At 47.6% G+C, this 12,146-nt stretch overlaps 1 protein-coding gene across 1 annotated transcript in view; it reads right to left on the reverse strand.

Annotated features, from left to right (window-relative positions):
• The window catches only part of trim67 (tripartite motif containing 67), a gene marked incomplete at both ends in the record, with an annotated part of 103,522 nt that overhangs the window by 44,113 nt on the left and 47,263 nt on the right, over window positions 1-12,146 (reverse strand). Inside the window, one exon of the mRNA XM_083791025.1 lies at window positions 265-360. Coding sequence (XP_083647151.1) covers window positions 265-360 — 96 coding nt within the window. The remainder of the gene's footprint in view (window positions 1-264; window positions 361-12,146) is intronic.

Consider the following 12,146-nt stretch of genomic DNA (forward strand, 5'->3'; position numbering starts at 1 on the left):
CCAGACTGTACGACGGAAGCATTTATAGTTTACTCATGATCAGAGCTTCCGTTGTCTCCAGACTGTACGACGGAAGCATTTATATTTTACTCATGATCAGAGCTTCCATTGCTCCAGATTGTATGACGGAAGCATTTGGAGATTGAGAGAGGCAACAGTCTGGTAACGCCAGACTTGCTGCTTGTGACATCTCTCTCTCTCTCTCAACAGAATGGCTGGTTGTTGAACCATGAATGTCTCCGAGGTCAGGAGTCAGTGTGTTACCTGTATCTGCTGCAGCATGTTCTTCAGTTGGACCAGGAACTCCTTGGCGTCCTTGGCTTTGTCGGAAACACCATTCAGAGCCTGGGAGAGCTGGCACTGTGAGGAGAAAGAACAGGAGAAACACCATTCAGAGCCTGGGAGAGCTGGCACTGTGAGGAGAAAGAGGGAACAAAGTATATATAAAATAAACACAAGAATAGCAGTAATAGTCACTGTTGTACATGGTCAAATAGTGTTCATTTAACTCTGAGAGTGTACAATGCCATTGACTCTACGGTTATGTCATCATTAGAGATGCCATTGACTCTACGGTTATGTCATCATTAGAGCATGATGCCATTGACTCTACGGTTATGTCATCATTAGAGATGATGCCATTGACTCTACGGTTATGTCATCATTAGAGCATGATGCCATTGACTCTACGGTTATGTCATCATTAGAGATGCCATTGACTCTACGGTTATGTCATCATTAGAGCATGATGCCATTGACTCTACGGTTATGTCATCATTAGAGATGCCATTGACTCTACGGTTATGTCATCATTAGAGATGCCATTGACTCTACGGTTATGTCATCATTAGAGCATGATGCCATTGACTCTACGGTTATGTCATCATTAGAGATGCCATTGACTCTACGGTTATGTCATCATTAGAGATGCCATTGACTCTACGGTTATGTCATCATTAGAGATGATGCCATTGACTCTACGGTTATGTCATCATTAGAGATGCCATTGACTCTACGGTTATGTCATCATTAGAGATGCCATTGACTCTACGGTTATGTCATCATTAGAGATGCCATTGACTCTACGGTTATGTCATCATTAGAGATGATGCCATTGACTCTACGGTTATGTCATCATTAGAGCATGATGTCATTGACTCTACGGTTATGTCATCATTAGAGATGCCATTGACTCTACGGTTATGTCATCATTAGAGCATGATGCCATTGACTCTACGGTTATGTCATCATTAGAGATGATGCCATTGACTCTACGGTTATGTCATCATTAGAGCATGATGTCATTGACTCTACGGTTATGTCATCATTAGAGATGCCATTGACTCTACGGTTATGTCATCATTAGAGATGCCATTGACTCTACGGTTATGTCATCATTAGAGATGCCATTGACTCTACGGTTATGTCATCATTAGAGATGCCATTGACTCTACGGTTATGTCATCATTAGAGATGCCATTGACTCTACGGTTATGTCATCATTAGAGATGCCATTGACTCTACGGTTATGTCATCATTAGAGATGATGCCATTGACCCTACGGTTATGTCATCATTAGAGATGCCATTGACTCTACGGTTATGTCATCATTAGAGCATGATGTCATTGACTCTACGGTTATGTCATCATTAGAGCATGATGCCATTGACTCTACGGTTATGTCATCATTAGAGATGCCATTGACTCTACGGTTATGTCATCATTAGAGATGATGCCATTGACTCTACGGTTATGTCATCATTAGAGATGCCATTGACTCTACGGTTATGTCATCATTAGAGATGCCATTGACTCTACGGTTATGTCATCATTAGAGATGTCATTGACTCTACGGTTATGTCATCATTAGAGATGCCATTGACTCTACGGTTATGTCATCATTAGAGATGCCATTGACTCTACGGTTATGTCATCATTAGAGATGCCATTGACTCTACGGTTATGTCATCATTAGAGATGATGCCATTGACTCTACGGTTATGTCATCATTAGAGATGATGCCATTGACTCTACGGTTATGTCATCATTAGAGATGCCATTGACTCTACGGTTATGTCATCATTAGAGATGATGTCATTGACTCTACGGTTATGTCATCATTAGAGATGCCATTGACTCTACGGTTATGTCATCATTAGAGATGCCATTGACTCTACGGTTATGTCATCATTAGAGATGATGTCATTGACTCTACGGTTATGTCATCATTAGAGATGCCATTGACTCTACGGTTATGTCATCATTAGAGATGATGTCATTGACTCTACGGTTATGTCATCATTAGAGATGCCATTGACTCTACGGTTATGTCATCATTAGAGATGATGTCATTGACTCTACGGTTATGTCATCATTAGAGATGCCATTGACTCTACGGTTATGTCATCATTCAAACCCTCGTGGGAACGAAGCTTAATTAATCCTCGGCCTAAAGCCTAAAGTCATTCAGAACTCTCACCATAAGGACAGACGTTCGTTCCGTTGTTTTTGATAATCCCGCTCTAGGGATTATCTTTTTTAATCTTACTTGAAATGAGACAAACCGCTGACGCTGAATGAAACGACATTGTCACTTGTCACTTTCTTAATGGTATAGTATATAGTATATAGTACCAAAATCAACGTGTGTGTGTGTGTGTGTGTGTGTGTGTGTGTGTGTGTGTGTGTGTGTGTGTGTGTGTGTGTGTGTGTGTGTGTGTGTGTGTGTGTCTGTGTGTGTGCGTGCGTGCGTGCGTGCGTTGTGTTCTGCGTTCTGTGTGGAATGCGGAAGTGCGGACTAGATGTCAAAGGCCAGGCGTGGACGGACGTGTGTTCACACCCGCCTTCTAATGAGAGCGCAACGTCTCTCTCTTGGAAGAGCCACCCCCATCTAACCTATTCTGACCTGAGATCAGATTCATACGAGGTTTCCACTGGACTCAAACACTGGTCTGACTAATATACGGCCACCTTCCCCGTGTGTTTCTTCACTATAGTCCCATCCAGAAGGACACAGTTTGCATGTCGGCCTGCACTGCTACAGACAGACTGCTACAGACAGACTGCTACAGACAGACTGCTACAGACAGACTGCTACAGACAGACTGCTACAGACAGACTGCTACAGACAGACAGACTGCTACAGACAGACCGCTACAGACAGACTGCTACAGACAGACAGACTGCTACAGACAGACCGCTACAGACAGACTGCTACAGACAGACTGCTACAGACAGACAGACTGCTACAGACAGACTGCTACAGACAGACTGCTACAGACAGACTGCTACAGACAGACTGCTACAGACAGACTGCTACAGACAGACAGACTGCTACAGACAGACTGCTACAGACAGACTGCTACAGACAGACTGCTACAGACAGACTGCTACAGACAGAGCTACAGACAGACTGCTACAGACAGACTGCTACAGACAGACTGCTACAGACAGACAGACTGCTACAGACAGACTGCTACAGACAGACAGACTGCTACAGACAGACTGCTACAGACAGACAGACTGCTACAGACAGACAGACTGCTACAGACAGACTGCTACAGACAGACAGACTGCTACAGACAGACAGACTGCTACAGACAGACTGCTACAGACAGACTGCTACAGACAGACTGCTACAGACAGACAGACTGCTACAGACAGACTGCTACAGACAGACTGCTACAGACAGACTGCTACAGACAGACTGCTACAGACAGACTGCTACAGACAGACTGCTACAGACAGACAGACTGCTACAGACAGACTGCTACAGACAGACAGACTGCTACAGACAGACTGCTACAGACAGACAGACTGCTACAGACAGACAGACTGCTACAGACAGACTGCTACAGACAGACTGCTACAGACAGACTGCTACAGACAGACTGCTACAGACAGACAGACTGCTACAGACAGACTGCTACAGACAGACTGCTACAGACAGACTGCTACAGACAGACAGACTGCTACAGACAGACTGCTACAGACAGACTGCTACAGACTGCTACAGACAGACAGACTGCTACAGACAGACAGACTGCTACAGACAGACTGCTACAGACAGACTGCTACAGACAGACTGCTACAGACAGACTGCTACAGACAGACTGCTACAGACAGACTGCTACAGACAGACAGACTGCTACAGACAGACAGACTGCTACAGACAGACTGCTACAGACAGACTGCTACAGACAGACTGCTACAGACAGACTGCTACAGACAGACTGCTACAGACAGACTGCTACAGACAGACAGACTGCTACAGACAGACAGACTGCTACAGACAGACAGACTGCTACAGACAGACAGACTGCTACAGACAGACAGACAGACAGACAGACTGCTACAGACAGACTGCTACAGACAGACTGCTACAGACACTGCTACAGACAGACTGCTACAGACAGACTGCTACAGACAGACTGCTACAGACAGACAGACTGCTACAGACAGACTGCTACAGACAGACAGACTGCTACAGACAGACTGCTACAGACAGACTGCTACAGACAGACTGCTACAGACAGACTGCTACAGACAGACTGCTACAGACAGACAGACTGCTACAGACAGACAGACTGCTACAGACAGACAGACTGCTACAGACAGACAGACTGCTACAGACAGACTGCTACAGACAGACTGCTACAGACAGACAGACTGCTACAGACAGACTGCTACAGACAGACAGACTGCTACAGACAGACTGCTACAGACAGACTGCTACAGACAGACAGACTGCTACAGACAGACTGCTACAGACAGACTGCTACAGACAGACAGACTGCTACAGACAGACAGACTGCTACAGACAGACTGCTACAGACAGACTGCTACAGACAGACAGACTGCTACAGACAGACTGCTACAGACAGACAGACTGCTACAGACAGACTGCTACAGACAGACTGCTACAGACAGACTGCTACAGACAGACTGCTACAGACAGACTGCTACAGACAGACAGACTGCTACAGACAGACAGACTGCTACAGACAGACTGCTACAGACAGACTGCTACAGACAGACTGCTACAGACAGACTGCTACAGACAGACTGCTACAGACAGACTGCTACAGACAGACTGCTACAGACAGACAGACTGCTACAGACAGACTGCTACAGACAGACTGCTACAGACAGACTGCTACAGACAGACTGCTACAGACAGACTGCTACAGACAGACAGACTGCTACAGACAGACTGCTACAGACAGACTGCTACAGACAGACTGCTACAGACAGACTGCTACAGACAGACTGCTACAGACAGACTGCTACAGACAGACAGACTGCTACAGACAGACTGCTACAGACAGACTGCTACAGACAGACAGACTGCTACAGACAGACTGCTACAGACAGACTGCTACAGACAGACTGCTACAGACAGACTGCTACAGACAGACTGCTACAGACAGACTGCTACAGACAGACAGACTGCTACAGACAGACTGCTACAGACAGACTGCTACAGACAGACAGACTGCTACAGACAGACTGCTACAGACAGACTGCTACAGACAGACTGCTACAGACAGACAGACTGCTACAGACAGACTGCTACAGACAGACTGCTACAGACAGACTGCTACAGACAGACTGCTACAGACAGACTGCTACAGACAGACAGACTGCTACAGACAGACAGACAGACTGCTACAGACAGACTGCTACAGACAGACTGCTACAGACAGACAGACTGCTACAGACAGACTGCTACAGACAGACTGCTACAGACAGACTGCTACAGACAGACTGCTACAGACAGACAGACTGCTACAGACAGACTGCTACAGACAGACTGCTACAGACAGACTGCTACAGACAGACTGCTACAGACAGACTGCTACAGACAGACTGCTACAGACAGACAGACTGCTACAGACAGACTGCTACAGACAGACAGACTGCTACAGACAGACAGACTGCTACAGACAGACTGCTACAGACAGACTGCTACAGACAGACAGACTGCTACAGACAGACTGCTACAGACAGACAGACTGCTACAGACAGACAGACTGCTACAGACAGACTGCTACAGACAGACAGACTGCTACAGACAGACTGCTACAGACAGACTGCTACAGACAGACTGCTACAGACAGACTGCTACAGACAGACTGCTACAGACAGACTGCTACAGACAGACAGACTGCTACAGACAGACAGACTGCTACAGACAGACTGCTACAGACAGACTGCTACAGACAGACTGCTACAGACAGACTGCTACAGACAGACTGCTACAGACAGACTGCTACAGACAGACAGACTGCTACAGACAGACTGCTACAGACAGACTGCTACAGACAGACAGACTGCTACAGACAGACTGCTACAGACAGACTGCTACAGACAGACTGCTACAGACAGACTGCTACAGACAGACTGCTACAGACAGACTGCTACAGACAGACAGACTGCTACAGACAGACAGACTGCTACAGACAGACAGACTGCTACAGACAGACTGCTACAGACAGACTGCTACAGACAGACAGACTGCTACAGACAGACTGCTACAGACAGACTGCTACAGACAGACTGCTACAGACAGACAGACTGCTACAGACAGACTGCTACAGACAGACTGCTACAGACAGACTGCTACAGACAGACTGCTACAGACAGACTGCTACAGACAGACTGCTACAGACAGACAGACTGCTACAGACAGACTGCTACAGACAGACTGCTACAGACAGACAGACTGCTACAGACAGACAGACTGCTACAGACAGACTGCTACAGACAGACTGCTACAGACAGACAGACTGCTACAGACAGACTGCTACAGACAGACTGCTACAGACAGACTGCTACAGACAGACTGCTACAGACAGACTGCTACAGACAGACAGACTGCTACAGACAGACAGACTGCTACAGACAGACTGCTACAGACAGACTGCTACAGACAGACTGCTACAGACAGACTGCTACAGACAGACTGCTACAGACAGACAGACTGCTACAGACAGACAGACTGCTACAGACAGACTGCTACAGACAGACTGCTACAGACAGACTGCTACAGACAGACTGCTACAGACAGACTGCTACAGACAGACTGCTACAGACAGACAGACAGACTGCTACAGACAGACAGACTGCTACAGACAGACAGACAGACAGACAGACTGCTACAGACAGACTGCTACAGACAGACTGCTACAGACACTGCTACAGACAGACTGCTACAGACAGACTGCTACAGACAGACTGCTACAGACAGACAGACTGCTACAGACAGACTGCTACAGACAGACAGACTGCTACAGACAGACTGCTACAGACAGACTGCTACAGACAGACTGCTACAGACAGACTGCTACAGACAGACTGCTACAGACAGACTGCTACAGACAGAGCTGACAATGAGGTTATATCTTCCCTTCTTCTCTGGAGTCCTGCCTCAAAGCAGACCAGAGGTAGAAAACTGTCGTTCCCTCTGATGTCATCGCTATAGAGCGTCGCAGTCCCTCCCCCTTTCAGAAGAACGAGTGGCCCAGGAAATTAATCCCAATGCATTTTCCCTCATAGGCTTTTCTTAAAGTATTTATTTAAAGACGGTTACGCCGCGGACAAAGCCAACTCGGATCGTGACAAATCATGACAATGAACACAATGTTTTGGGTCGATCAAATAATTTATAAGAAACAAATAGTGTTATGTCTCCTGCCTTTATTTTCTTCTTTCTAATGATTTGATCGGCCCCAAAACATTGTGTTCATTGTCATGATTTGGTCATGATCCGAGTTGTCTTTGTCCGTAACCGTCTTTAAATAAATACTTTAAGAAATGCCTATGAGGAAAATTAACGGCGATTTCTTTTCCGGGTCTCTCTCGAGGGGGCGGGACTGCGACGCTCTATATAGGGGACACATGCATCAGTAAAGCAGGAACTGGGGATGGCAATGAAGGACCGGGAAGTCTGGCGTGTTATTGTGAAATCCATGATCTCGAACGGCGGTCGAAAAACTGGTTCTTTTCTTTTTACAAATCAAACTCTGAACATTATCTAAGCAAAGTGTAAAGATCTCAGACACGAGTGGACCTGGTCCTCAGTGCAGATGGCCTGGGTGATATAAGGTTCTACACAGAACCTGTCAGATATAAGGCTGACAGCTGTTAAAGCTCCACTAACACAGAAGGCTTTGTCCAGCCCGGTCACCTCTGAGGTCACCTCTGAGGTCACCTCTGAGGTCACCACCAGGCAGATTATTGGTATATCGGATAGACAGACACGGCGCGCACGTGTGTTCACACTCACTGTTAAAAGCCATGACGCGCACGTGTGTTCACACTCACTGTTAAAAGCCACGACGCGCACGTGTGTTCACACTCACTGTTAAAAGCCATGACGCGCACGTGTGTTCACACTCACTGTTAAAAGCCACGACGCGCACGTGTGCTCACACTCACTGTTAAAGGCCAAGACGCGCACGTGTGTTCACACTCACTGTTAAAGGCCAAGACGCGCACGTGTGTTCACACTCACTGTTAAAGGCCAAGTGTAGTGTGTGTAGTCTTCAATGTGCCTCGAGAACAGTACATCAAAACTGAGTGCATGCAATGGTGTGTGTGTGTGTGTGTGTGTGTGTGTGTGTGTGTGTGTGTGTGTGTGTGTGTGTGTGTGTGTGTGTGTGTGTGTGTGTGCACATTAAGGCTGTCCCCAAACATTCAAGGTTCGAATGTTCGCTCGTTAGGGTTGGCACTCGAATCTTAATTAATGGGCTTGAACCATTCGTTTTTTTTTTTTTTTTTAAAAAATATATATATTATTATTATTTTTTATTTTTTATTAACTTGAAAATATATCTCGGCGAGAATGCGATATGAACATGTAAAAAAAAAAGTAAGTTTCTACTGCATTCCTGTCAGAAGTTACGATTTTTTAAAGAAATCTCCCCTTATTGTTCTGCTGTGCACGTTCATTTGGTGATTGGAGACTGACGCGTCTCTCTCTCTCTCTCTCTCTCTCTCTCTCTCTCTCTCTCTCTCTCTCTCTCTCTCTCTCTCTCTCTCTCTCTCTCACACACACACACACACACACAAACACACACGCAGCATGATCGCTTTTCTTACTAGCAGCCATAATATATTAGCATTACGCTCTCTAGCATGATAGCAAAATTAGCATTGTTAAGCAAAACGGTCACGGAAGATCTGCTTTTTCCCTGTGCCCACTTCTTGTGAGTGTGGAAGAACACACTTTTGTTGCATTAGAGCAGGGTAAATATGAAGTTTAGCGCCACGGTCTTGTGTTTATATTCCTCTTACATACCGGTAGGCTGTATGTTATTGTCGCAACACGTTGTGTGTCTGAGAGTGAGGGGGCCTTCCTGAGCGAGGGGGCTTCTGACGGCGTCGCTTACTCGCTTCCCCTCTGTCAGAGGAGGAAGCGACGCACAGCCGTCGGGAACCCCCCCAAACCGACTGCTCCCCCACCCTCCGAAAACTGCTACAGAAACTCAGACGCTCTGATCGAGACGTTTATTTTTTTAATTAATTAGAAACAAATGGTCCGAATGTTCACTCGAAAATTTCTGCCGAAGTTCGAGTCCTAAAATAAGGTCTAGGGTACAGCCTTAGTGCACATACAGTAAATGTGCTGGTACATTCTCAGCTCATCCATCAGGATGCCACAGAAAGACAGGACAAAGAAAATACACACACACACACACACACACACGCACGCACACACGCACACACGCACGCACGCACGCACGCACGCATGCACGCACACACACACACACACACACACACACACACACACACACACACACACACACACACACACACACACACACACACACACACACACACACACACACACACACTGCTGCTGTGATCAATCTGGCCTGTTTCCATACTTCTCATTTTCCACCTGCTCCCCATCTTATGGTCTCCTCTTGAACGCACACACACACACGCACATGCGCACGCATGCACACACACACACACCACACACACACACACACACACACACACACACACACACACACACACAGGAAGCTGCAGGTGATTCGAATGGGCGATAAGAGAGCATGGTCCAAGCATCGCTCTCATTGGCTGGTATGTGAGCTGCAGTTTAAATACCGGTAATTACCATAAATGAACGAAACATGCTACAATGACTGTGTCAAGCGTAGCTGCAGTATGTATCATCCGATGTTTGCCGCTAACGGGCTAACAAGCTATCGCTGCTACTTCACGTTCTTGGGATGAAAGTCATGTCAAAACCTCCACTGCCCACAATAAGCATATTATTACTGAGGTGTACCTCCTATAGACACACAGAGGGTTTCCTGGGCGCAGCCATTACTGAGGTGTACCTCCTATAGACACACAGAGGTTGCCTGGGCGCAGCCATTACTGAGGTGTACCATTAACCCATTCTGACCTGAGATCAGATTCTAAAAAATGTCTTCCACATCCTGACAGTTTTCTGAAAAAGCTATGTGGTTCTTCGATTTTTCAAAATAGCAGACCGACAAGCTCATAGCGCGCCACTCGGTCGTGAGGTGACCACCGCTCCGGTGGTGAGGTGACCACCGGAGCTGAAATAACGTTGAGCGGTGGTGAGTACAAACAGAGAGAAGGGCTGAGGGGCGGTGGCGGTGGTTTGCTCTTCACCGCGGCTCAGTGACGTCATGTTGTAGTTCGGTGGTCACCTCAGTGACGTCATGTTGTAGTTCGGTGGTCACCTCAGTGACGTCATGTTGTAGTTCGGTGGTCACCTCAGTGACGTCATGTTGTAGTTCGGTGGTCACCTCAGTGACGTCATGTTGTAAGTTCGGTGTGGTCACCTCAGTGACGTCATGTTGTAGTTCGTGTGGTCACCTCAGTGACGTCATGTTGTAGTTCGGTGGTCACCTCAGTGACGTCATGTTGTAGTTCGTGGTCACCTCAGTGACGTCATGTTGTAGTTCGGTGGTCACCTCAGTGACGTCATGTTGTAGTTCGGTGGTCACCTCAGTGACGTCATGTTGTAGTTCGGTGGTCACCTCAGTGACGTCATGTTGTAGTTCGGTGGTCACCTCAGTGACGTCATGTTGTAGTTCGGTGGTCACCTCAGTGACGTCATGTTGTAGTTCAGTGGTCACCTCAGTGACGTCATGTTGTAGTTCAGTGGTCACCTCAGTGACGTCATGTTGTAGTTCGGTGGTCACCTCAGTGACGTCATGTTGTAGTCCGGTGGTCACCTCAGTGACGTCATGTTGTAGTCCGGTGGTCACCTCAGTGACGTCATGTTGTAGTTCGGTGGTCACCTCAGTGACGTCATGTTGTAGTTCGGTGGTCACCTCAGTGACGTCATGTTGTAGTTCGGTGGTCACCTCAGTGACGTCATGTTGTAGTTCGGTGGTCACCTCAGTGACGTCATGTTGTAGTTCGGTGGTCACCTCAGTGACGTCATGTTGTAGTTCGGTGGTCACCTCAGTGACGTCATGTTGTAGTTCGGTGGTCACCTCACCACCGTAGATCCAGACTACGTATGAGCCTTTAGCCTCTCAGACTCAAAACTAAAGGATATTTTGTTATCGTTGGATAAGAATATGGTCCACAATTCCATCCATGCTGTGTTGATATTATAGGAGACATTAGGAGATATAGGAGACATTATAGGAGAGATAACAGGCAAACCGTTGATCAAAATAACAATTCTTCTACATTCTTTCTCACAACAATCGCACAACCCTCGAGTCACACACATACTGTGACATCCGTGTCCATCCCTAATCTGTGCACGTGCCCTCCAGAGAGAGTCGGGGGGGGGGGGGGGGGGGGGGGGGTCGGAGGGGGTCGGGGGGGGGGGGGGTCGGAGGGGGGGAGGTCATGGGTTCATGAATCAAGCCAACCCACCCTGAGGGGGGGGGGGGGGGGGGGGGGGGTCACCCTGTTGCTTCTTATTCCCCTCCGCACTAAGAGGCCATCTGGCCCAGCAAGCTGCCTGGACAGCACAGCACAGCGTGTGTGTGTCTGTCTGTGTGCGTGTGTGTGAGTGCTTGCGTGTGTGTGTGTGCAAGCCAAGATGCTAACAAGGGGGTGACGGATGCACTGGTTGTGGTACCCCCCCCCCCCCCCCTCCCCCTCCTCCCCTCCTCTCATCACCGCCGTAGGACGAGGGT

The sequence above is a fragment of the Protomyctophum parallelum genome (genome assembly GCF_964188405.1).
Source record: "Protomyctophum parallelum genome assembly, chromosome: 19".
In the NCBI taxonomy this organism is placed as follows: domain Eukaryota; kingdom Metazoa; phylum Chordata; class Actinopteri; order Myctophiformes; family Myctophidae; genus Protomyctophum; species Protomyctophum parallelum.